The sequence below is a fragment of the Lithobates pipiens genome, unplaced genomic scaffold, assembly GCF_037356315.1.
Source record: "Lithobates pipiens isolate NorthernLeopardFrog02 unplaced genomic scaffold, aLitPip1_a1.2 Scaffold_30, whole genome shotgun sequence".
Taxonomy (NCBI): Eukaryota; Metazoa; Chordata; class Amphibia; order Anura; family Ranidae; genus Lithobates; species Lithobates pipiens.
Genome location: NW_027507791.1, coordinates 35,930,003 through 35,955,037, shown reverse-complemented (window position 1 = coordinate 35,955,037; position 25,035 = coordinate 35,930,003). Strand labels below are relative to the sequence as shown.

The window sequence follows — 25,035 nt, the reverse complement described above, 5'->3', positions numbered from 1 at the left end:
GCCCTTCAGAGTACCCAAATACTAGTCACCAGGCCATCAGAGAACCTGTCCCCAGGCCATCAGAGTACCCGAGTACCTGTCCCCAGGCCATCAGAGTACCCGAGTACCTGTCACCAGGCCATCAGAGTACCCGAGTACCTGTCACCAGACCATCAGAGTACCCGATTACCTGTCACCAGGCCATCAGAGTACCTATCTGCAGCCCATCAGAGTACCCGAGTACCTATTTGCAGCCCATGCCTCATAGAATATACATTGGGGTATTTGCTTTCCAAAATGGGGTCATTTTGTGGGTAATTCCATTATCCTGGTGCTCCAGGACCTTCAAAAGTGTGATGGTAGGAATGAAATGAGGTGTCATTTATGCTCCTAGAATGCCTGAAGATACTACTTCAATGTTCAGCCTCTGTATGTGGCCAGGCTGTGTAAAAGTCCTACACATGTGGTATCACCATACTTAGGAGGAGTAGCAGAATGTGTTTTGGGGTGTAATTTTTCCTATATACATGTTATGTGTTAGAAATATCTTATAAATTGACAAGTTTGTATAAAAAAAAAATTACATTTTCATTTTTTTCCACATTTTCCAAAAACTTCCGGAAAATAACAAACCGTTCAAAAGACTCATTATGCCTCACAGATTATACATTGGGATGTTTGCTTTCCAAAATGGGGTAATTTTATGGGCAATTCCTTTTGTCCTCGTACTCCAGGGACTTCAAAAGTGTAATAGGTGGTTGAGAAATGAGATGTGTCATTTTTGCTCGTAGAAAGCCTGAAGGTGCTACTTCAATGTTGGTCCTCTGTATGTGGCCAGGCTGTGTAAAAGTCTCACACATGTGGTATTGCTGTACTCGGGAAGAGTAGCAGAATGTATTTTGGGGTGTAATTTGTTGTATGCATATGCTGTGCGTGAGAAATAACCTGATAATATGACAATTTTGTAAAAGAAATATCTTCATTTTGCAAAGAATTGTGGGAAAAAATGACAACTTAAAAAAACTCACCATGCTACTTACTTAATACCTTGGGATGTCTACTTTCTAAAAAGGGGTCATTTGGGGGGTATTTGTACTTTCCTGACTTGTTAGTGTCTCAAGAAATGAGATACACATGATGTAATGAAGGCCTGATCAGACATAGTTTGTAGACTCTATAACTTTCAAAAAGACCAAATAATATACACTAATGTGGGTTATTTTTACCAAAGATATGTAGCAGTATAAATTTTGGCAAAAATGTATGAAGAAAAATGACTAATTAGCAAAATGTTATGACAGAAAGAAAGAAAAAGGCATTTTTTTCACAAAATTTACGTATTTTTTTATTTATAGCACAAAAAATAAAAAACCCACTAGTGATTAAATATCACCAAAAGAAAGCTCTATTTGTGTGGAAAAAAGGATGCAAGTTTCATATGTGTACAGTGTTGCATGAGTAATTGTCATTCAAACTGTGAGAGCCCTGAAAATTGGTCTGGTTAGGAAGGGGGTGTAAGTGCAGCGTATTGAGGTGGTTAAAAACTATTTTTTTTCATATTTGATTATATATTTTATTTCATTTTTTAACTGTTCTTAAAAAAAAATTAAAATTATCAACCTTATTGTTTTCACAAGGGATGAACAACATACCTTGTGATGGCATGGGCCATGGCAGGTTTTCTTTATGGAGGGATCTATTAGACCCCATATCTCCTCTCTGGCCTCCAATGCAGGTAATCGGACACAGATTGGTCTGATTGGCTACTTCACTGGCTGGTAAACAACCAGGAAAAACAGAACTGAAACTGTAAGTGACAAATCCTCATTGCTTCTGGATTCTGATGTCCCACATGCCACCTGTAAAAAGTAATCCAGCAGCTGTATAGCTGTTCCAATTACTTTTAATAAAAAGACAATCACCAGTTGAAAATAATGATGCTGGGATGCAACATGGTATACCCACTTCAATGTAGGCCATTTATACTGTAAATGGCCTAAGGACATGAAGCGGTTAATTTGTTTGAACAACCTGTGTTCAGAATGAAAGTATTTATTATTGATAGTCTCAGACCTCCAGAATATATACACTGGGTAATGGATGATCTGTTTTGTTTCTGCAGAAAGTGTTCCACCGCCTTAATCCTGACTCGGTTGGTATTGAGGTATATAAGGAAAATATATTCAATGTGGCAAGGAGCCAGTCTGGTTCAAAGTCAACTACTTGTGATCATTTGTACAAAAAGTCTTTGGTCCACCAGCCCATCATATCTCATTAGCCCTGGATTGATCAGAAATGCCCCTTGCCCAGTCCTCCCCTGCTGCAGTCTATAGGGGCAATTTCTCTTTACCCATCTGATGTGGAAAGGTAGAAATCCTCTTTTTTGCAGGAAACATGCATTATCTGATTCAGTTAAGCACAAGGTAACTTTAACCCTTTCGCTGCCAGACCCTGTGCTTCATTTTGTACACTCAGGTGGCCAGAACATTTTTGCACTTTTTCCTTTGCTTTTTTATTTTTTACTTACAGCTTTCAGAATTTGTGAAAGACCCCCAAACCATATATTTTATGAAAGCATATGATCAGTAGAATAAAAAGAAGGTGCTACTGATTTTTTAGACCCTATGGTATTTGCGCAAATGTTTATCAAAGCAATATATATATAATACACTAAAACCATTATTAGCAGATAAAAATACAGCAAATTTTACAAAATTCCTACTAAATATAAAAGCTTAACCTGTATTCAGTTAATAAATAACAAATATTTATAACTTCTTCAAATTGTGCCTTTTTGCAAAGTGGTGATAAATTGAACAGACACAAAAGTGTAAATATCCAGTTCTTTCAAAAAATCTGAAGGTTTTCATTTTTCCCTTACAGATTTCAGAATTTGTGAAGTTCCCCCAAAACCATATATTTTCTAAAAGCATATGACCTCTAGAACAAAGAGAAGTTGCTACTGATTTTTTTAGACCCTGCGGTATTTGTGCAAATGTTTATCAAACCAATATATTGGGGAAAAATACACTAAAATCATTATTAGCAGATAAAAACACAGCAAATTTTACAAAATTCCTGCTAAATCCTTACTAAATATAAAAGCTTACCGTGTATGTAATTAATACCGTATATACTCGAGTATAAGCCGAGTTTTTCAGCCCATTTTTTTGGCTGAAAAATCCTGTCTCAGCTTATACTCGAGTGAGGGAACAAATTCCCGAAATGGAGGAGAAAAAGGGGTGGGCCTGTGCCGCTTGTGAATGGCCCAGCACCCGTCTTAGTTTCCCCTCCCTCCCATGCTGTATACTATCGCCGCACAACGAGCCAAGTAGTAATGTCCCACCTCCTCGTGTGGCCTCGATGAGGAGTGTAAACAGGCCTGCGTTCATTTCCCCTCCCTCCCATGCTGTGTCAGATTGCCGCTTAGCCAGCCAAATAGTGATGTCCCGCCTCCTCGTGTGACAGAGGGCAGTGATCCAATGCTAGGAATCACTGTGTCGTGTGTCATAGGAGGCAGGACATCGCACCCGCGGCTGCACAGCGATCTGACACCTCAGAGGGACTACGGAAACCAGGACAGAATCGTGTCCTATATCCAGCACACCAGCAAGAGCAAGCAAGCATAGCACTAGGTGAGTACATAGCTATTGACTGGACCCTGGTTGTGATATAAAATCCTTTTTTTGGACTTACAAAACATTCATTGGTATGACTCATGTAAAAAGAATAATGAAGGCTGCATGTATCTACTATATCTGTCTTCATCATGTTCACAATATTGTCAAAAAGTGGAGAGGAGCTAAGTTAGGGTCTGTGAGGACAGGTTTGGTTTGGTTTAGTTTTAATGGAATCAGTTTAAGATGATTCTGAGTACGGTCAGAATTCATTGATGACCTTCTCCTGACCTGCTGATATGGCAGGCTGTATATAATGGACACTTGCAGGCTGTATATAATGAACACTGGCTATAATGGACCTGTATATAATGGTCAATGACAAGCTGTATATAATGGACACTTGCAGGCTGTATATAATGGACACTGGCAGGCTGTATATATTGGGCACTGGCAGGCTGTATATTATGAGACCTAACACAGGCTACTCTGTGCAAACAGTCATGTCGTCACATTCAGTAATATAATCAGCCTGCATTAGTCCTCAAACTATACAAGTCTTTTTTTTTTTATCCTATTAAAAATTAATCCCAATGGGGGGCGTGGTCAAGATGACGACCAGATAGGACATGAGGGAAGAGAGCTCCGCACCTGGTAGGCAATTTATCCAACTTCTAGGGACATATACATACCCTGTCACGCCGGCAAAGCGGTGGTGAGGACCGGGTATGCGCAGGGGAAGCTCCGGTTCCCAAAGAAAGAAGCAAGCAGCTCCGGGAACCCCGCTGCAGACTCGCGTTACACTTGGGAAGGCCCACACCAATATGGCGTCCCAGACGGAACAGGCCGACACGCCACCACTGGGAGCTGAACAATTACAGGCGCTCATGCAGGCTATCACGGGCTGCCAGACTACCCTAACCACCAAGATAGAGCAGATACAGCTCGACATGGGGCTCATATGGAGCGACATGGATAAGCACCGGGAGAGGCTGACGGAGGTGGAGCGGAGGATAGGGGACACAGAGGATGCGCTCCGCGACCATGCTACCTCCCTCCGCACACTACAGGTGAAAATGAAGGCATTGGAATCTAGGGCTGAGGACCAAGAAAACAGGAATAGGAGGAACAACTTGAGATTGGTGGGCCTGCTGGAGGGTCGGGACACAGAGGCTTTCACTGAACACCTGCTGCACACACTCCTCCCGCTAGCAACATTCTCTTCCCAATTTGTAGTGGAGCGGGCACATAGAATGCCTTCTGTCCAGGGCCCGCCGGAAGCTCCGTCACGCACTTTTTTTTCCGCCTCTTGAATTTTAGAAACAGAGACCTTGTTCTACGGGAGGCGAGAAAGAAAGGAGAATTACGCTTTGAGAATGTCTATTTCCTGACTACTCAGTGGAGACGCAAAGACAAGGCAGGACATTCGACCAAGTCAAGGCCCAGCTGCGCACCAAAGGTCTCAAGTACAACATGATGTTCCCCGTGAAACTCAGAGTAGTCGATGGTGAATCCGTCAGATTCTTCACCTCCCCGAGTGAGGCCTCCAGATGGATTGACTCCCTCCCCGGGCATAGCTGATCCCGCATGCCGGGTCTCTGGCAGAGGTTCTCCCGCACCACAAGCTATGCCCAGCGGTAAGCACACCTGTCCCTGCCCAATTTTGACTGCCTATATCTGAACTCGGAAGACCAACTGGGGGGGTGGGGGGAGGCATTCTACTCCAGAGGTGTCTCGAGGCCTGTCTTGCCCCCCCTCGTCCCTTCCCCCCTCTGGCCAATGGATTTTGGTTACTTTTACATGGGGACAGTGATCTGTACTCCTCGAATGGGGCGATGGGAAAGCATGGACTCTGCGGTTGTACTCTGATGTGATGAGGGGGTAAGGGTCATGCTACAATCCTGCTTGCCATCTGGCCAGGTCTTTCTCAGAATCTGAGACTGGTATGTGTAATGCTCCATTTGAAAGCAACATTTTAGGCATGGACATGGTCCACGTGTGGTGCCAGACCTGGAGACTCTGGTAGCCCGAGAGGATGGGGGTTGGGCAGCTGCCCCCCACGGCTTGACTACCGTTACTACTGCACTTCTTCTTACAGGTTTTTGGTTTCTTTTTTTATATGGGTCTTTTGCCTTTTTTATTTCTTCCTTATTGGAAGTGCTGCAACTAAGAATGGGCCCTTGGAATAATCTAAGCGAATATTGTACTTCAGTTTGAGGTATCACTTATACACCTATTTTGTCCCCTCAGTTATGTATTGCCTCCAGGAAGCAGCTGCGCTGGAGTCTGTATACTCTAACGCAATAGACTCTGTCCTAGGTGTGCTGGTTGTTACACACCGCCCCCACAGGAGTTTTCTCCTTTAAATGAGTTTAATTAAGTTTGGTTTGGGTTCTCAAACACCCCGTGGTTTCTTTTTTGGGGTGTGGGGTGGGCTGGCAGGGGAGTATTGTTTGATTCTTATTTGTTTTTTTTATTATTTGTTCACATGTCTCTTACTGCAGACAGTCCTATTATAACAAATGTACCATGTATGTCATTACGTTATTAGGTTTGAGGTATGTGTGCATGGTTATTGGTGGGCTCCTTGTGGGTTCTGCATTGCTGCCCTGACCTTGGTAATGTGGTCATCTCCGTTGGTCCCGCCTGCCCTTCCGGGTTATGGCTCAGTTAAAGATCCTGTCCTGGAATGTCAGGGGGTTTAACCAAAAAATGAAACGCTCTCTGGTTTTTGATTACCTGAAAAAATATGCGCCACATATTTGTCCTCCAGGAGACACACTTAGTGGGGGGAAGAATAATGGGCCTAAAAAGGCCATGGGTGGGAAGCCACTATCATGATGCAAACTCCAGCTATGCCCGAGGGGTTAGTATCCTGGTCCACAAGACCCTCAATTTTGAGCCTCTTGATATTGTCATGGATCAGGAGGGGAGGTAGGTGCTGGTGCACACAAGAATAGACATGATAGAGATGGTGTTGGTGGGTCTCTACATGCCACCACTGGCCAGTCTGTCTCTGCTGCACAAACTGACTGCCCTAATTGCCCAGTTCCAAACTGAAAATGTAGTCCTAGCGGGGGACTTTAATATTCCTCCTAACCCGTCTCTGGATAGGTTATCGGCACTCTCTCGGTGGGCCCGGGTGTTTGGGTTGGAGGATGTGTGGAGGTGGAAGCACCCGTCAGATCGCAGGTTTACGTGCCATTCTTCCTCCCACAATACTCTCTCCCGTATTGACCTGGTCTATGCTAGTGTAACCATGCTCCCCAAAGTTCAAGGAATCGAGACGCTCCCTCGGGGCATTTCTGACCACTTCCCACTATTGTGTACATTGCAAACCTCTACCCCAAGGGGATAGACTCTGGCAACTATCTAGGTACTGGATTGAGCACCCCACTATAGCCATGGAGATGGCCAGAGAAATACAGGGATTTTGGGCATCCAATGCTGACACGTCTGCGAGGGGGATAGTCTGGCATACATTTAAGGCCTACATGAGAGGGTGTTATCTCTCATCCATTGGCCGGGAGCGTAGGAATGATGGGGTCACAATAGAGGAGGCAGAAGCCAAGGCCCAGGACCTTGAAACCCGATTTAGCCTCACAGCCAACCCTATCATGGCACAGGATATGAAAGTAGCCTACTGGGAGGTGGTGCTGCTTAGGGTAGCCAGGGCAAACAAACGCCACCTGGCCCAGATGCAGAGGATATTCGAGCAGGGCGATAAGACAGGGAGACTGTTGGCCTGGATCTCTAGGGAGCAGGCCCCGGTCTCCACTATACCCCGTGTCCAGAACAGAGATGGGACACTGGTGACAGATCCTCTTGACATAAATGCTTGTTTTACCGAGTTCTATACCACCCTTTACTCCTCTAGGGCACGGTACTCCCATGAGGAGCTGTGTGCTTTCCTGGAGGGGGTGGCACTCCCTACCCTCACTACCACAGCTAGGGACAGTTTAGACTCCCCGACCACACTAGAGGAGATCCGACTAGCACTGGGGTCCATGCAGATGGGGAAAACCCCCGGGGTGGACGGGATCTGCCCGGAATTCTACAAACAATATATGGATGAGGTGAGTATTAGAATGCATGACATGTTTACAAAGACCCTACAGGAGGGGGATCTCCCCATCTATGGCACAGGCCATCATAGTGGTGATACCCAAACCTGGGAAGGACCCCCAGCTGTGCTCTTCCTACCGACCCATCTCCCTGCTCAATTCTGACGCAAAAGTGCTGACTAAAATTCTTGCTAGACGACTGAATAATGTCATACTTACCCTAATTCATGAAAACCAGTCAGGCTTTATGCCGGGAAAGGGGACTGATATTAATATCCATAGGTTGTATACTGTCTTGGCCTCTGGGGACGAAGAGGGTGAGGAGGAGGTAGTTGCCTCCCTAGACGCAGAGAAGGCCTTCGACTCCGTAGAGTGGGGCTATCTCTGGGAGGTCCTCCGCAAATTTGGATTTGGTCTGGTCTTTGTCTCCTGGGTCAGGGCAGTGTATAAGGCCCCATAGCTAGAGTGCGCATGGGTATGGTTCTCTCCCCGCCTTTTCCCCTGCACAGGGGAACCAGACAGGGATACCCCCTCTCCCTGGGGCTCTGTTACATACCTGCCAAATGAGCCTGACGTGCAGTGGGAAGGCTGTCTCGTACAACCCCGGCTCAAGGGCCACCGGTGTTGCAACAGTGGCCGTAAGAGCCTGGCAGTGTATGGGTGCCTGGCTCGTCTTGGGTCTTGTCAGTTCAGCTGGTGCAGCAGGAAGCAGGCTGGTAAGCTGGGGAGACACTGAATACATAGTCAGACAAGACGGGTTTGGTAACAGATGATCAGATGTAGATATAGACGACAGGCAGAGAATGGTCAGGATACAGGCAAAGTTCAGCAACAGGATATCAAGCAGTGTAGAGCAGAGTGTGGTTACAAGGCAGGCCAGGATCAGGATAACAGAGATCAATCGTAGTCAAACAAGCCGGGTCAAACACAGGAAACCGATCGGATCACAGGAACAGGAAGTCAAAGGTATGAGCTGCAGACCCGACAGCAAAGACACAGTGCTGCTGAGGTGTTTAAATAAGGCAGCCTGTTGCCAATCACTGAAATTAGTCTGCACTATTTTAACCCCTAGGTGGAAGATCCATGACAGGCTCTTTGCGCTGGCTATTGAACCTGTGGCGGTTCTCCTCCGATCCTCTCCTGAGGTCCGAGGCATTGTCAGGGGCCCACTGCAGGAAAAGGTGTCGCTGTATGCTGATGATACCTTGTTGTATATCAGAGATGACGGAACCTCCCTGCTCTATCGATTATTGACAAATTTGGACAGTTCTCAGGTATACGTATAAATTGGGGGAAGTCAACATTATTCCCACTACACTCTGGGGCTGGCACCCCACAAGTGGATGGGCAGCTGTAGAGGGTTTCTCAATTTAAATACCTGGCAGTGGAGGTACATCGAGATTTGAAACAGTTCATCACCCTTAACCTTAGTCCAGTGGTCACCCAGTTAGCCCAGAAATGTAACACGTGGAGATCCTTGCCCTTATCGCCTGTGGGACGGGTTAATCTAATTAAAATGTTGGTTCTGCCCAAGTTTACGTACCTTTTCCGCCAGACCCCTGTGCCTATACCAAATAGATTCTTTAGGCAACTAGATGGAATCATCACGTCCTTTGTTTGGAATGGAAAAGCCCCCAGAATAGCTAGAACAACCCTTCAATTACCCCTTGCACTGGGTTGTCTGGCATTACCCTGTCTCTTGAAGTATTACTGGGCAGCAGTCCTGGTGAATATCAAGTGGTGGCTCTGAGAGCCCAGCCAACCCTGCATCCTCGCTGGAGGCGGCATTGTTGGGCTCTTATGGGGAATTGAGGAACTTGATCCATAGGGGCCCCAATCTAACCCGGGGATAACCCTCCCAATGTGCAGACCCTCAGGGTGTGGGAATTAGTCAACAGATAATTGGTGGTCCCAGGGGTGTAGGCCCCGGCGACCCCCCCTCTGGGGAAGCCCCCGTCTGCCCCACTTCCACTCCATCCCTGATCCAATTGTCTGGGCCAGGCATGGAGTCATAACACTAGGGGACATAATATCTCAAGAGCAACTAATCTCCTTCGACGCTCTAAAAAGAGATTGGGACCTGCCGAACCACATGTTTTTCCGGTTTCTACAGCTGCGGCACGCCTTCCAGTCTCAATTCCCATCCCGGGTGAATCTGGGGGTGTCGGTAGTGGAGGGCACGCTTGGATCTGCGGGAGGGGAGCGCACACTCTCCACATTATATAATATGCTAGCTACACATAACACAACTAGGGTCTCCCACTTGTTCGAGCTCTGGCAAAGGGACATTCCAGACCTTACTGAGGATGACTGGGAGGAGGGTATACAGCAATACCCGCCTCTTGCAATATCGGCAAGGGACAGGTTTATACAACTGAAGTTTCTCCACTGGGCATACTACTCCCTGGCATGCCTGGCAAGGATTTACCCTGACCGACCGACTACCTGCCCTAGATGCAAATCAGATGGTGCTGACTTTTTCCATATGGTATGGTCCTGCCCAGGAGTGGTGGAATTTTGGAAAGACGTCCTGACTGACATTAATACTGTGTACCATTCAGCCCAATACCTCTCCTGTTGGGTATTTGCGATTTTCTGGAAGTCTCCTGGGGGAAGAAACTGTTTATTTTCTAAACCACACTTTACACGAGGAAAGCAATTCTATTGCAATGGAACCAACCCCTCCCTCCCACTAAACAACTGTGGCAGTCCTTGTGAACGCAACACTGCTGCTATACAAATTGACGTATCTGGGTAGAAACTGTCCCCAAAAATTTGGGAAGATCTGGGCGGCATGGGTGGAGGCGAAGCACCTGACCATTGATTGAGCCTCTGCAGCAGGGTCGAATAGGACCCCTTCCCCGTATGGTATATGGACCTTGTACTAACATAGGAGGTATCAGGAAAGATCTGCAATGTGTAATGCAATAACAAGTGCATATACTTACTGCAAGGAAAATGACTATGATAAGTATGTAGTGAAACTTGGATATTTGTCTTTATGTTTTTTTTTTGCAACCTGTTAATGTATGTTTGTTTTTGAAACTATATGTTAAAAAAATGGATCCTAATACTTCTACCTGTAATCCTGGACCAAAAGAAAAATGCAGGTTATACAAAGCTTGTTTCAAACTTAAGGTTGTGTCAAGAGCAGAAGAAAGCAATAACCGTATAGCAAGTAGGGAATTTTGTGTTGATGAAAAACAAGTGAGGGAGTGGCGGAAAATGAAATCTGACTTGGAAAAGATTCCAAAGGCAAAAAGCTTGACGTGGTTTAACAACTTCATATGGGGCTCTAGAGACTGAATTGCATAAATGGGTTATGGAGTGTCGTCAAAATGGTTACTGCATGACACGCATGGGAATTCACTTACATGCCCTTCAAATGGCTAAAGATGACAAATTAAAAGCACCAGGCATTGAAAATTTTGTTGCGTCAGCAGGATGGTGTACCCGCTTCATGAATAGTTTTGCCTTATGTTTGCAGCAAAGAACAAAGATTTCACAGATGTTGCCAAAAGACCTTGATGAAAAAGTGATGTCATTCCATAAAACAAGAAGGATCCATAACTTTAACCTTGGAGATATTGGAAATATGGATGAAACACCTATGACCTTTGATCTTCCAAGCAACAGAACTGTGGCAAGTTTGGGAGACAAAACAATTTTTCTCAGAACCACAGGAAATGTAAAAAAAATTCACAGTCATTCTGTCATGTTTGGCTAATGGAACAAAGCTGCGGCCTGTCATTATTTTGAAAAGAAAGACCTTGCCAAAAAAAGGTCAAATTCCCACCACGAATTACAGTGTGCACACATATTAAAGGCTGGTTGGATGAAGACGGAACAAAAAAATGGCTGGAAGAAATTTGGAAAGGACGACCAGGAGCAGCCTTAAAGAAAAGAAAAAACATAATTTCTAGTTTGGGATACGTTCAGAGCCCACACATTCAACGACATATAAAAATTGGCAACGTCTTCTCAAGTTACTTTGGCCATTATTCCAGGTGGGCTTACATCTGTATTGAAGCCCCTAGATGTGTGTTTAAATAAACCTTTCAAAGACCGTGTGTGAAAAAGGACCTGTTTACATTTTTTGATGATCATCTTGCTCTCCCGGTGCCCCAACCCCCTGAGGTGGGGCTTCTGGGTATACTGAATGACTTTGTCCACAGGACATCAGCTCGGACTCTACTACATACCATTTTATTTTATGCGCGTAAAGTGATCTTATTGCACTGGAAAGAGAATGCCCCTCCAAGAATTCAATCCCTGTATGATATCATTAATGGTGAACTCCCCAAATTGAAAATTGTGTATAAAAATAGATCTTGTTTGAAAAAGTTCCATAAGGTGTGGCAACCGTGGTTGGATGTCTCTGGTTATTTCTGGGGGACGGTGCTATCCTTGCAGGACCCCTAGGCAGGGCTGTGGGGGTAGGGCTGGGGCCTTGGGCACTGTAGAGGGTGATGCTGGGTATAGGGGGAAGGGGCGAACTAGGGTAGTAATCAGCAATTATATGACCTTACGAGGCTGCTATTTATGTTAAAAATGATACTGCGCAGTGGGACGGTGACTTGTGTGGTTGAGTTGTGTGTGTATGTTGGGGTGCCTGCATGTCTTTTTTGTGTCTTTGTTTCGTTGGGGTTTTCTGTGTTTTTGCATATAACAGTTTTGTTTACTCCAGTGGTGCATCTCCACTGCATATTTTGGGGTTTTCTTGGGGTGTTCCGGGCACTGCCATAATTTTTTGCACTAATAACGGGGGTAGGCAGCGGACTGTGTGCCAGCTCACTGCCTGGAGGGTTACCTACAGGGGGGAGTGCTCGGGCCACCACATACATTACTTTATGCTATATCCTGAGGGGTTATACCTCTGTCTGCACCTCTGGAGTGAGGCTATTCGCTATGTATACTGATTGTTGTATATGATGTATGTTGAAAATTTAAATAAACACCTTTTTAAAAAAAAAAGACTGCGTGCGAAAGATGTGGCATGAATGGATGTCATCTGGTCAAGCCTGACTAACAAAAGGTGGAAATCTGATGAAGCCCGACATAGAATTCATAGCAAAGTGGGTTTGTGATGCATGGGAAGAGATTCTGGAGGACATGGTGCAACACGCCTTCAAGAAATGTGGCATTAGTAATGCTATGGATGGCAGTGAAGACAGCGATTTGTATGAGAATGACAGCAGTGATGGTGATGACTGCGAACTCAGTGATGATGATAATGTCTACGCTGATAATCTCACACCAGCTAATGCTGAAGCTCTGTTTGGACATACAGATGATGAGGAATCCAGTTTTGAAGGATTTTAACTCTTGTGTTTTAGCTTGGTTTTGTACTTTTAAAGTTATTGTTGATGCCATATTGTTTTTATTGACCCTCTTTTCCACTTACAGAGCTAGTTTACTGCTTTTCTTTCAAATAAATATTCAAAAACATTATTGGTATTGATTTTATTTTTTAAATATACCAGTAGGTGCTGCATTTCCCACCCTAGGCTTATACTCGAGTCAATACGGTTTTCCAGGTTTTTGTGGTAAAATTAGGTGCCTCGGCTTATATTCAGGCCGGCCTATACTTGAGTATATACGGTAAATAACAAATATTTGTAAATTTTAAATTGCCCCTTTTTTCAAAATGGTGAAAATCGAACATATCCAAAAATTTCTCAAGGTTTTCATTTGTCACTTACAGCTTTCAGAATTTGAAAAGACCCCTCAAACTAGACATTTTCTAAAAGCACATGACCCGTAGAATAAAAAGTGCTACAGATTTTTTGGACCCCGCAATAATTGCACAAATGTTCATCGTATCACTATTTTCAGTAAAAATGCACTAAAATCATTAATATTGCACATAAACACAACGTAACTTACAAAATCCCTGCTAAATTAGTACTAATTCAGACCACCCATTGTTCTCTATGGAGAGACTGATCCGATCCAGTCCACTAAAAACAGACAGATGGGGATTCCATTCCCCATCCATCTAGCAGATCAGATCAGATGACATCAGATAGAAATGGACAGGCCACCCCATAGAGAACAGGGGGTTGTGTCCATGTCTTTTTTTTACATTGTTTTGTCATTTTATATTTTTGGGGGGTCTTTGGGGGGATAGCAGAGGTCTAAACAGACCCCCATATCTCTTTTTTTGAGACAGAGAAAGGGGACCGAAGATTGTCCTTTTCTCTGTATCACATGAATGAATAGAATCTGTATAGAGATTCCATTCATTCATAAACTGACAGTCTGATACATAGTAACTCTCGCGGTTACTATTATCAGATGTCAGGTGGCATATAGGAGCGATTACAGTGATTGCTGCATGCACCCAGGGTGCCACACTTAGGGGGGTGGTAAACACATGTTTACCAAGCCCCCCTAAGCCCAAACATCACTTCTCCCCCTCTCCCCTCCGTGATCCCCAGCCTGTCAGCTTACCAGAGCAGAAGCTGTGGGAGGGAGATATGCTGCCAGAGCAGGGATGGATTGGGGTATTATGTGTGTGTATATATGCACATAACAAGGGATATCATTTACAATTATCATCTATAAAAAAAGTAATTACCTTTTCCAGGAGCTGCCCCAAATTGCCCCATCAAAACTGCACAATTATATTGCCCCCATCAAATTGCGCCATCGAAATTGCCCCATCATACTGCCCCATCAAAATTGCCCCATCATACTGCCACCATCAATACTGCGACCATCAAAATTGCCCCATCAAAACTGCACAATCATACTGCCTCCATCCAATTGTCCCCATCAAAATTTCCCCTACCAAATTGCACCATCATACTGCCAACCTTCAAAATTGCCCCATCAAAACTGCTCCATCATACTGCCACCATCAAAATTGCCCCAATAAAAACTGCCCCATCAAAATTGCCTTCTCAAAATTGCCCCATAATACTGCCACCATCAAAATTGCCCCATCATACTGCCACCATCAAAATTGCCCCATCAAAACTGTACAATCATACTGCCCCCATCAAATTGCCCCATCATACTGCCACCATCAAAATTGCCCCCATCATACTGCCCCATCAAAATTGTCCTATCACACTGCCCCATCAAAATTGCCCCATCATACTGTCTCATCCTACTGCCCCATCATACTTCCCCATCAAAATTGCTCTCATCAATACTGCCCCATCATACTGCCACCATCAATAGTGCCCCATCAAAACTGCACAATCATACTGCCTCCATCCAGTTGTTGCCATCAAAATTTCCCCATCCAAATTGCACCATCATACTGCCAATCTTCAAAATTGCCCCATCAAAACTGCCCCATCATACTGCCACCATCAAAATTGCCCCAATCAAAACTGCCCCATCAAAATTGCCTTATCAAAATTGCCCCATCATACTGCCACCATCAAAATTGCCCCATCAAAACTGTACAATCATACTGCCCCCATCAAATTGCCCCATCATACTGCCACCATCAAAATTGCCCCCATCATACTGCCCCATCAAAATTGTCCTATCACACTGCCCCCATCAAAATTGCCTCATCATACTGTCTCATCATACTGCCCCATCATACTTCCCCATCAAAATTGCCCCATCATACTTCCCCATCAAAATTGCTCTCATCAATACTGCCCCATAACAAGTTTGTCTGATAAGGAAGCAGCATGGCAGATAATACGGTTGTCTTGTATAACTTCAGCCTCAAATCTGGTCACTCCGTGGAGGTGGGGGGCTTCATTCCGGAGGGATGTAAAAGGTTTTCCATAAACTTGGGAAAAGATGAAAAGAATATAGTGCTGCACTTTAACCCTTGCTTTGATGAGCGCAAGATAATCCTGAACTCTATGGTGGACAATGTCTATGGAGAGGAGCTGAAGGAAAATGTCTTCCCCTTCCAGGAGGAGTCAGATATCATGGTCTGCTTCAAGTTTGAGCAAGACAAGATCACCATACAATTACCTACCGGAAATCCGCTCTCATTTCCAGTCCACTTTCCTATAGAGGTGATCTGCTACTTGTCTTTGGACCTCCAGCTCAAATCCATCACATTCAAATGAAGAATCCCACATGTCCCTATCCAGGATCTGTGATATGTCCATAGTGGACAAAGATTCTTATCTTGTAACTCTGTTCCTGCTGCTCATGTAGCCATACATCATGCTTTACCCAGTACTAGAAATGGATTCCATCCACCTTTTTTAAATAAAATCCAATGAGCAAAAAAAAAAAAATCAACACTGCCCCATCATACTGCCACCATCAATAGTGCCCCATCAAAACTGCACAATCATACTGCCTCCCTCCAATTGTTGCCATCAAAATTTCCCCATCCTAATTGCGCTATCATACTGCCAATCTTCAAAATTGCCCCATCAAAACTGCCCCATCATACTGCTACCATCAAAACTGCCCCATCAAAATTTCCCCATCATACTGCCACCATCAAAATTGCCCCATCATACTGCCCCCATCAAAATTGCCCCATCATACTGTCTCATCATACTGCCCCATCATACTTCCCCATCAAAATTGCCCCATCATACTTCCCCATCAAAATTGCTCTCATCAATACTGCCCCATCACACTGCCACCATCAATAGTGCCCTATCAAAACTGCACAATCATACTACCTCCATCCAATTGTCGCCATCAAAATGTCCCCATCCAAATTGCACCATCATACTGCCAATCTTCAAAATTGCCCCATCAAAACTGCCCCATCATACTGCCACCATCAAAATTGCCCCAATCAAAACAGCCCCATCAAAATTGCCCCATCAAAACTGTACAATCACGCTGCCCCATCATACTGCCCCCATCAAAATTGCCCCATCATACTGCCACCATCAAAACTGCCCCCATCAAAATTGTCCCATAATACTGCCACCATCAAAATTGACCCCATCATACTGCCCCCATCAAAACTGCTCCCATCACATTGCCCCAGCATACTGCCACCATCAAAAATGCCCTATCAAATTGCCCTCATCAAATTGTCCCATCATACTGCACCCATCAAATTGCCCCAATCAAAACTGCCCCATCATACTGCTCCATCATACTTCCCCCATCAAAATTGCCCCATCATACTTCCCCATCAAAATTGCCCCATCATACTGCCACATCAAAATTGCCCCAATCATACTGCCCCATCTAATTTCCCCATCAAATTGCCCCATCATACTGCCACCATCAAAACTGCCCCATCATATTGCCTCCAACAAAACTTCCTCATCAAATTGCCCCATCATACTGTGCCATCAAAATTGCCCCATCATACTGCCCCATCAAAATTGCCCCATCATACTGCCCCTATAAATAATGCCCCTTCAAATTTGCCACCATAAATTTGCCCCATTATACTGCCCCCATCAAATTGCCCCATTATACTGCCCCATCATCAAAACTGCCCCATCATATTGCCCCCAACAAAACTTCCACATCAAATTGCCTCATCATACTGTGCCATCAAAATTGCCCCATCATAGTGTCCCATCAAAATTGCCCCATCATACTGCCCCATAAAAATTGACTCTGTCATACTGCCCCTATAAAAAATGCCCCTTCAAATTTGCCACCATAAAATTGCCCCATCATACTGCCCCCATCAAATTTGCCCCATCAAATTGCCCCATTATACTGCCCCATCATCAAAACTTTCCCATAAAAATTGCCCCATCATACTTCCCCATCAAAATTGCCTCCTCATCCTGCCACCATCAAAACTGCCCCATGATACTGCCACCATCAAATTGCCCAATCATACTGCCCATCAAAACTGCACCATCCTAACTGCCCCCATCAAATTGCCCCATCATACTGCCCTCATTAAATTGCCCCCTTAAAAACTGCCCCATCAAAACTGCCCCATCATACTGCTCCATCATACTTCCCCCATCAAAATTGCCCCATCATACTTCCCCATCAAAATTGCCCCATCATACTGCCACATCAAAATTGCCCCAATCATACTGCCCCATCTAATTTCCCCATCAAATTGCCCCATCATACTGCCACCATCAAAACTGCCCCATCATATTGCCTCCAACAAAACTTCCTCATCAAATTGCCCCATCATACTGTGCCATCAAAATTGCCCCATCATACTGCCCCATCAAAATTGCCCCATCATACTGCCCCTATAAATAATGCCCCTTCAAATTTGCCACCATAAATTTGCCCCATTATACTGCCCCCATCAAATTGCCCCATTATACTGCCCCATCATCAAAACTGCCCCATCATATTGCCCCCAACAAAACTTCCACATCAAATTGCCTCATCATACTGTGCCATCAAAATTGCCCCATCATAGTGTCCCATCAAAATTGCCCCATCATACTGCCCCATAAAAATTGACTCTGTCATACTGCCCCTATAAAAAATGCCCCTTCAAATTTGCCACCATAAAATTGCCCCATCATACTGCCCCCATCAAATTTGCCCCATCAAATTGCCCCATTATACTGCCCCATCATCAAAACTTTCCCATAAAAATTGCCCCATCATACTTCCCCATCAAAATTGCCTCCTCATCCTGCCACCATCAAAACTGCCCCATGATACTGCCACCATCAAATTGCCCAATCATACTGCCCATCAAAACTGCACCATCCTAACTGCCCCCATCAAATTGCCCCATCATACTGCCCTCATTAAATTGCCCCCTTAAAAACTGCCCCATCAAAACTGCCCCATCATTTTGCCCCCATCTAAAACGGCCATCTATTCTTTGAGCACCAGTGATGAATAGAACTAGAAGATATCTCTATATTGAAGCTCTTATTTGATGTTGGGAATTGTCACATTGGACTTTCTATATTACTTTGTATTGTTTTTTGTTACTGATTTTGGTAATTTATTATTATGTTTTTCCACTTAAGACATCACATTGTATATCTGTAATCATATCAAGATATTTATTTATCACTGTGAGCGCCATTTCCTTTCTTTCATGGCTTTCAAGTAATAGAGTATAGAAAACCTGAACTGTCTGGGGCTGTGTGTTCTCTGCCACGACAAGTATATCAGTATATCGGAGATTCTTCTGTACTTGTAATGTCATTAAAGGGATAAAAAGTGTTTATTTCTGAGTAAAAATCTCTGTTCTCCAGTATTATGGATGACCACATAAAGTAACCTGTATGGTAATCATTTGTAATGATAATGTAGTAATGATAAAACTAAACTAATATTATAATCAATACAGAAGAAAATGATATCAACATTCTTGATTTTTGCTTTAACCTGATCATAAAATATTTCCTTTATATTCCCAGATATTCAGGAAAAGCACAAACAACATCTGATGAAGGAGACTGAGACTCTGGAGGAGCATAGACCCCCAGGAACTACCCTGGAACCACAAAGATTCCTCATCAATGAGCGTTATGTGGATCTGATTGTGGTCTCCACCGATCAGTTCAGGGAACGTCCCCAGAATGAGATAATACAGACTGGGGTAAAACATGAGGAATGCTTGAAGGAAACACAAACTAGACTGGAACACATTTCCCCCAACAAGCTGTTCCGATGGAACCCCCAGTCACAATGTGTACCACATGCAGTAATGGTGAGCGGAGTGCCAGGAATAGGGAAGACCACACTGATACAGAAGTTTGTCTATGACTGGGTGACCGGAAAACACTACCAGAGATTTGCCTTTCTCTTCTTCTTCAGATTCCGGGACCTTAATAGACTGGGAGAGGTCAGCTTGGAGGAGATGATTCTTCATCAATATCCACATCTGAAGAGTCAGATTGGAGACATTTTACAAGATCCAGAGAGACTTCTGTTTATATTTGATGGATTAGATGAAAGTATTCACCAAATAGATTTCACATCAAGTAAATTGTCCAATCCAAAACAGAGATCACATTTTGGTGAGATTGTGGTCAGTTTGGTGAGGCAGAGTCTTCTTAAGGGTTGCTCTGTACTGATAACCAGCCGTCCAACCAGACTGGCATCAGTTGATATCGGTGTTTTCCAGAGAATAGCTGAGATCATGGGATTTCTCCATGGAGACAGACGGATCTTCTTCAATAATTTCTTTGGAAATGAGGAATTATCAGAGAAGGCTTTTCATTATATACAGGAGAATGACACCCTGTACACTTTCTGTTATATCCCATCATACTGCTGGATCATCTGTACAGTGTTATCAATGTGCTTCAGATCCCAACCAACAATCACCGATCAGCTGATGACATCATTACCCAAAACCGTGACACAACTCTTTGTGACTTTTGTCTCCAACATTCTGGCCAATCACAGCCAGAATACAGATGGTGGTCACACTGCCCGGGAACTGCTGACATCTATTGGGCGGATGGCAGAACATGGAGTCATGAATCACATGATTGTATTTGATGATCGTCATCTGGAGTCATTCAGTGTGATAAATGATAATCATGTCTTCTCATCTTTCATGATGGAATCTGGTCAGCCTCCTGATGTGGATTACACCTTCTTACATCTCACTCTTCAGGAGTTTTTTGCTGCTTTAGTCCATTTTATTAACTATAATCCTGACAGATTACAGGAAACCCTTGATGATGCTGAATCTTACAAAGACGGCCGTGCTGAGATACTCCTCCGTTTCCTCTGCGGTCTCTCAGACTCTTCTACTAGATCCATGTTAAAGTCTCATGTAGGAGAATTGTCTACTCAGGCTGCCAGACATGTCATCACCTGGATCCAGAAGAAAATACCAGACCAAAGATCTGACACGAGAAAGCTTCTTAATGTATTCTACTATCTGTATGAGAGCAGGAATAAGGCTCTGGTGACACAATGTATTGGATCAAACAAAGTTGACTTTTCTTTTGTCCCCCTCAGCCCTCTGGACTGCTCTGTGCTGTCTTTTATCCTTCAATCCTGCAGAGGGACAGAAGTAGATCTAGAGTCATGTAATATTCAGAGTGAAGGATTGAGGAAACTTGTACCGGCTCTACACAATATCAAGAGTTTGAGGTAGATATTTAATCTGAATAATCACATTGCTGTAATAAATTGGTATTTTCAGGTGTTTTTTCCAGAGAAATTACTAATTATCAGTGTGATTTGTTTTCTGTTATATGCAGACTGTACACATCTATTTATCTGAATACATCAGATAAGACTTAAAGTGAATGTAAACCCTCACATATACCCAGTGAAGTGAACAGCCTCAGATGATACACAGAGATGAAACAAATCCTCCTACATACGTTTTACATGTATATCTGCTGTCTCCAGCTTTATACATGGTTTAGAAAGTGAACATTGTGTTGGATTTGTTTCTTCCTGTTCCAGCACTGGGTGTGTAGTCTGGGCATACACTGTGTGTGAGATGATTGGAGGAAAGGCACATACCCCCTCCACATAGGCACAGGAAGGAATAAACATGCAGAGCTGTTCTGTGAACAGACAAGCTCTCTGCTAATTTATTTATAGCACCCAACCTGACAAATATCCAGCTGCTTTTATCTCCTGTGTCAAAGAGTTTGTCAGAAGATATCATGCTGATAACAGAGGAATGAAGCACCAGAAACATACTGGACATGGAGCTTTGAGATAAGTAAACACTACAGATATATGTGCCCAGGTCAATTTTTAGGAATGGGGTTTACATCCACTTTAAAGTAGAACTAAAGGAAAAACCTTTTTTTTGGATAGAGTAAAGGCAGGTTAAAGGGCGGGAATACCAACAACCCTCTCCATCTAATGCTGACAGCTATGTACTGTAATTTGGGCCTACAACGCCCTCTGGAGGTAACATGTGGTAGGTCTTTGTAACAAAAAGAGAAATATATTTCTTAAGAAATTTTGAATCTTACCCAGAAAGAAGAGATGAATGAAGTTGGGTTTTGATTGATAGAAAACCGATCAGGGTGGGTGCAGTGCATGGTATAAAGTGGGTGTGAATGAATATATGTGAATAAACCAGTGTGCTTTTCTTTACTTTCACACTGCTCTGTATCAAAAACATACAAAAATTGCATATGAGTTTTTGCTGCATTTTTGCAGTGGTTTTCCTGTATTGTTACATTTAACATAACACATGATGTGTTTTTGCCACATTTGTGTTGTGTTTTCCCCATATCACTTCCCACTATCCAAATGTCATTTCCAGTGTGACTATGCAGTGCTACTTGCTTGCACGTTTGATGTGACTTTGATGCAACTTCAGTGCTACTTTAGAAGTTCTCAAGCCTGGGTTCACACATTGCATGACGAGGGAAATCGCATTATATTCAATGATGTCCTCTGATCATCTCAGCACAGTGCAATTTTGGAAAATGTTCCTGGTGGACTTCAGTGTGAATTCAGCCCCATAGCCTTCAATGTTATCTCACAAAAGTCACATCAGCATAGATAAGAAGCATTCCTATACACTTTGATGGATCAGTGTTTTTTCTAACCCTCACCTCTCCTCCCTGGTCATCCTTCATCCATTGATTTTTATACAGCTGTGATTTTGGAGCCTTCCCTGGATCCCTTATTTGACCCTTTGAAAAAAAACCTCCGCTCTGGTTGATCTATGTAAATTGCAGGGATTGTAACAAATTTTGTTGCAGGTTCATAGTTTTTGTTATTCCAAAGAAATTGCTGTTTGTCAATGTGCAGAGTGAATGTGAATGGGAGTGATTTTATAATTATCAATCAGCTTCTGCACTTGACGTGATTTCCCTTTGACAGTATCTCACCAAAAATGAAATTTTCATTGCAGGGGATGCCCAAAATCTGACTTGTATCTTAGTGCAGACTTCTGGGAAAATCAGTGAGCCAATCACACAAGCAGGACATGACATTTCCATGGGGTGTTCTGTACATCATCTGTGTACACCATCTCTCTATACCATCTGTATACAGAACACCTCCAGGTTGCCGTATTGCATTTTTCAGAAAATGAATGACAGCACTGCAGATTGAAAAGGAGAGGTCCCCTATGCGGATACTCACTTCCAATTCTCTCAGATCTTCCCACAATATTCCATTGCAAGAGCATTGTTGCTGCCTGCAGCTTAGACATTTTGTTTTTCAACTTCTTTGTTTGCAAAGTTCACATTACAGCCTGACGTCTTTTAAAAAGTATCTGCAAATCACGGCCCACACCCTTCAGGTATCATCTCACTCGTATCCTCCGCTATTGTCTCTCGGAGAAAATCTCCAGTAACTATTGAGGTTAATGGGGACTGGCAGATCATGACACAGAATATTGCTAAATGTTCCAAGAATGTACTAATGTCAGAAAAAGCGTACAAAATAGTGTACAGCTGGCACTATACTCCAGACCGTTTTCCATGCATTATTCCACAGTATTCTCCATTATGCTTTCATGGTTGTGCTCAGACAGGCACAATGGTGCCCATTTGGTGGACATGTCCAAGGATGAGCAGACTGTGGATCAGGGTATACATGCTACTATGTACACTACTTTACTCCAATTTAAAAATAAACTCATATGAGGCTCTACTTTTATTTTGTTTTTCTCAATATAAAATACTTACAGAAAATGAAATGACAGCAAATTACAAGTACCAAAAACATATATTACTATTTTACCCTATACCACCTCCCCTCCCCCTCTGTCCCCCTCCTGTGCCAGACTCACATTCCCTGACCTCCTCCCTCTCCTCCTCATCTCCATATACTTCGCACTCCTTTCTTACTCCACACATATTTCTACATATTTGTTGGCTTTCTTAACCACTTCAGCCCTGTAAGATTTGGCTGCTGAATGACTGGTCCATTTTTTGCAATTCAGCACTGCATCGCTTTAACTGTCAGTTGCGCTGCCGTGCAAAGCTACATCCAAACAAAATTGACGTCCTTTTTTCCCACAAATAGAGCTTTCTTTTGGTGGTATTTGATCGCCTCTGCGGTTTCTATTTTTTGCGCTATAAACTAAATTATTACTATTATTACTATTACTGTAAAAATGTCACTGGCAGTGAAGGGTTAACAGTGTTCCCTGGGAGGTGATTCTAACTGAAGGGGGAGGGGACTGACCATAGGAAGTGACAGATCGTGGTTCCTAGCTAACAGGAACACACAATCTGTCACTCCTCTCAGAACAGAATAGGGATTTGTGTGTTTACACATACACTTCCATGTTCTGTCCCTCATGCTTGCGATCACTCGTGGCCAGCGGTCATTGTGAGCATCGACACCCCCGCAGTGGGCGCATGCCAACGTATAGCTATGACGGTTCATGGGATCATGCCAACCTCCCACAGTAAAATGATGGCGGCTGGTCAGCAAGCAGATAAAGTCTGTCCACTTTTCCCAAATTCCAGCAAATTTTTCTGTCCTGTCTTCTTCCCTACTACTTACATTCTCCATATTATATACTGTATGTACTTGACTCTTAAAATATTCCCTTATTGAGGGTCTTTCTGGGTTTAGCCATTTTGTTGGGGATAACTCCCTTTGCCGTATTTAGCAAATGTGGCAATACAATTCTCCTTTATTGTTTTATCTGTACTACGAAATAGAGAGCACCACGGCTCGTCTGGTATTCCAATTCCTGTAACCTCTTCAATACATTTCTCCACCTCTTGCCAATACTCTCTTATTTTAGGACATTCCCAGAGAGAGAGAGAGAGAGAGAGAGAGTTAATTTCAATTGTATTTATGTCTACTGCAGAACTATGTACTGCTTTTAGTATTTTATTACTTTGTCATTCTTACAATCATATTCCCCATTCCCTTTCCCATTTTCTAATGAATGGAGGGATTCTCAGCTCTGCCAACCCTGTGAGTATTTTATAAATCTTGCTACAGAGTTTTTCACAATCTCCTGTGAATTACAAAGATTTTCAATTAAGTTCAGATCCTCTTCCTTTCTAATTGGTTGTGGTAGAGTTGATACAACATGTTTTAGTTGTAAATACCTCCATTCATTCAATGTTATTTAATCACTCCTGTGTTTTAATTGCTGAAATGGGCAGATCTTTTCTTTTCTTCTTTTGTTATATCTTTCAACTGTATATTCGTAATTCATTCCCCAAATGATGTCCCATTCCCTGGTGAGAATACGGAAAATTGTTATCAAATACTTACCGTAATTTGCCTTTCCCGGCCTGTCCGCACATCAGCACACAATGGGTTAATGCTTCATCTGGCACCCTATGGGACCACCTCTTCATAGCTAAATAAAAGACAGCCCCTCCCCCACTGAAGTGTTCAATAACCTAGCCTGTGACAGGCCACTAGGGAGGGAGTCCTGTGCTGACATGAGGACAAGCCAATAAAGGAAAATGACGATATTTGATAACAATTTTCTGTATTCCTGCCCATACCTCACGTCAGCAGATAATGGGATATTACTAGCTGAATAAATGGGCGAGAGAGAACACATGAAAAGAAACTCTGACAATCAAAGAAAAGCTGCCAAAGAC

The 25,035-nt window shown here is 43.4% G+C and overlaps 2 protein-coding genes across 2 annotated transcripts in view; both read left to right on the top strand.

Moving 5' to 3' along the window:
• Positions 1–25,035, top strand: part of LOC143942631 (NACHT, LRR and PYD domains-containing protein 12-like) — a 1,996,551-nt gene that overhangs the window by 1,092,268 nt on the left and 879,248 nt on the right. The window lies entirely within an intron of this gene.
• Positions 1–25,035, top strand: part of LOC143943387 (NACHT, LRR and PYD domains-containing protein 3-like) — a 218,393-nt gene that overhangs the window by 81,155 nt on the left and 112,203 nt on the right. The window contains exon 5 of the mRNA XM_077465121.1: positions 18,931–20,623. Within this exon, the coding sequence (XP_077321247.1) occupies positions 18,931–20,623 (1,693 nt within the window). The remainder of the gene's footprint in view (positions 1–18,930; positions 20,624–25,035) is intronic.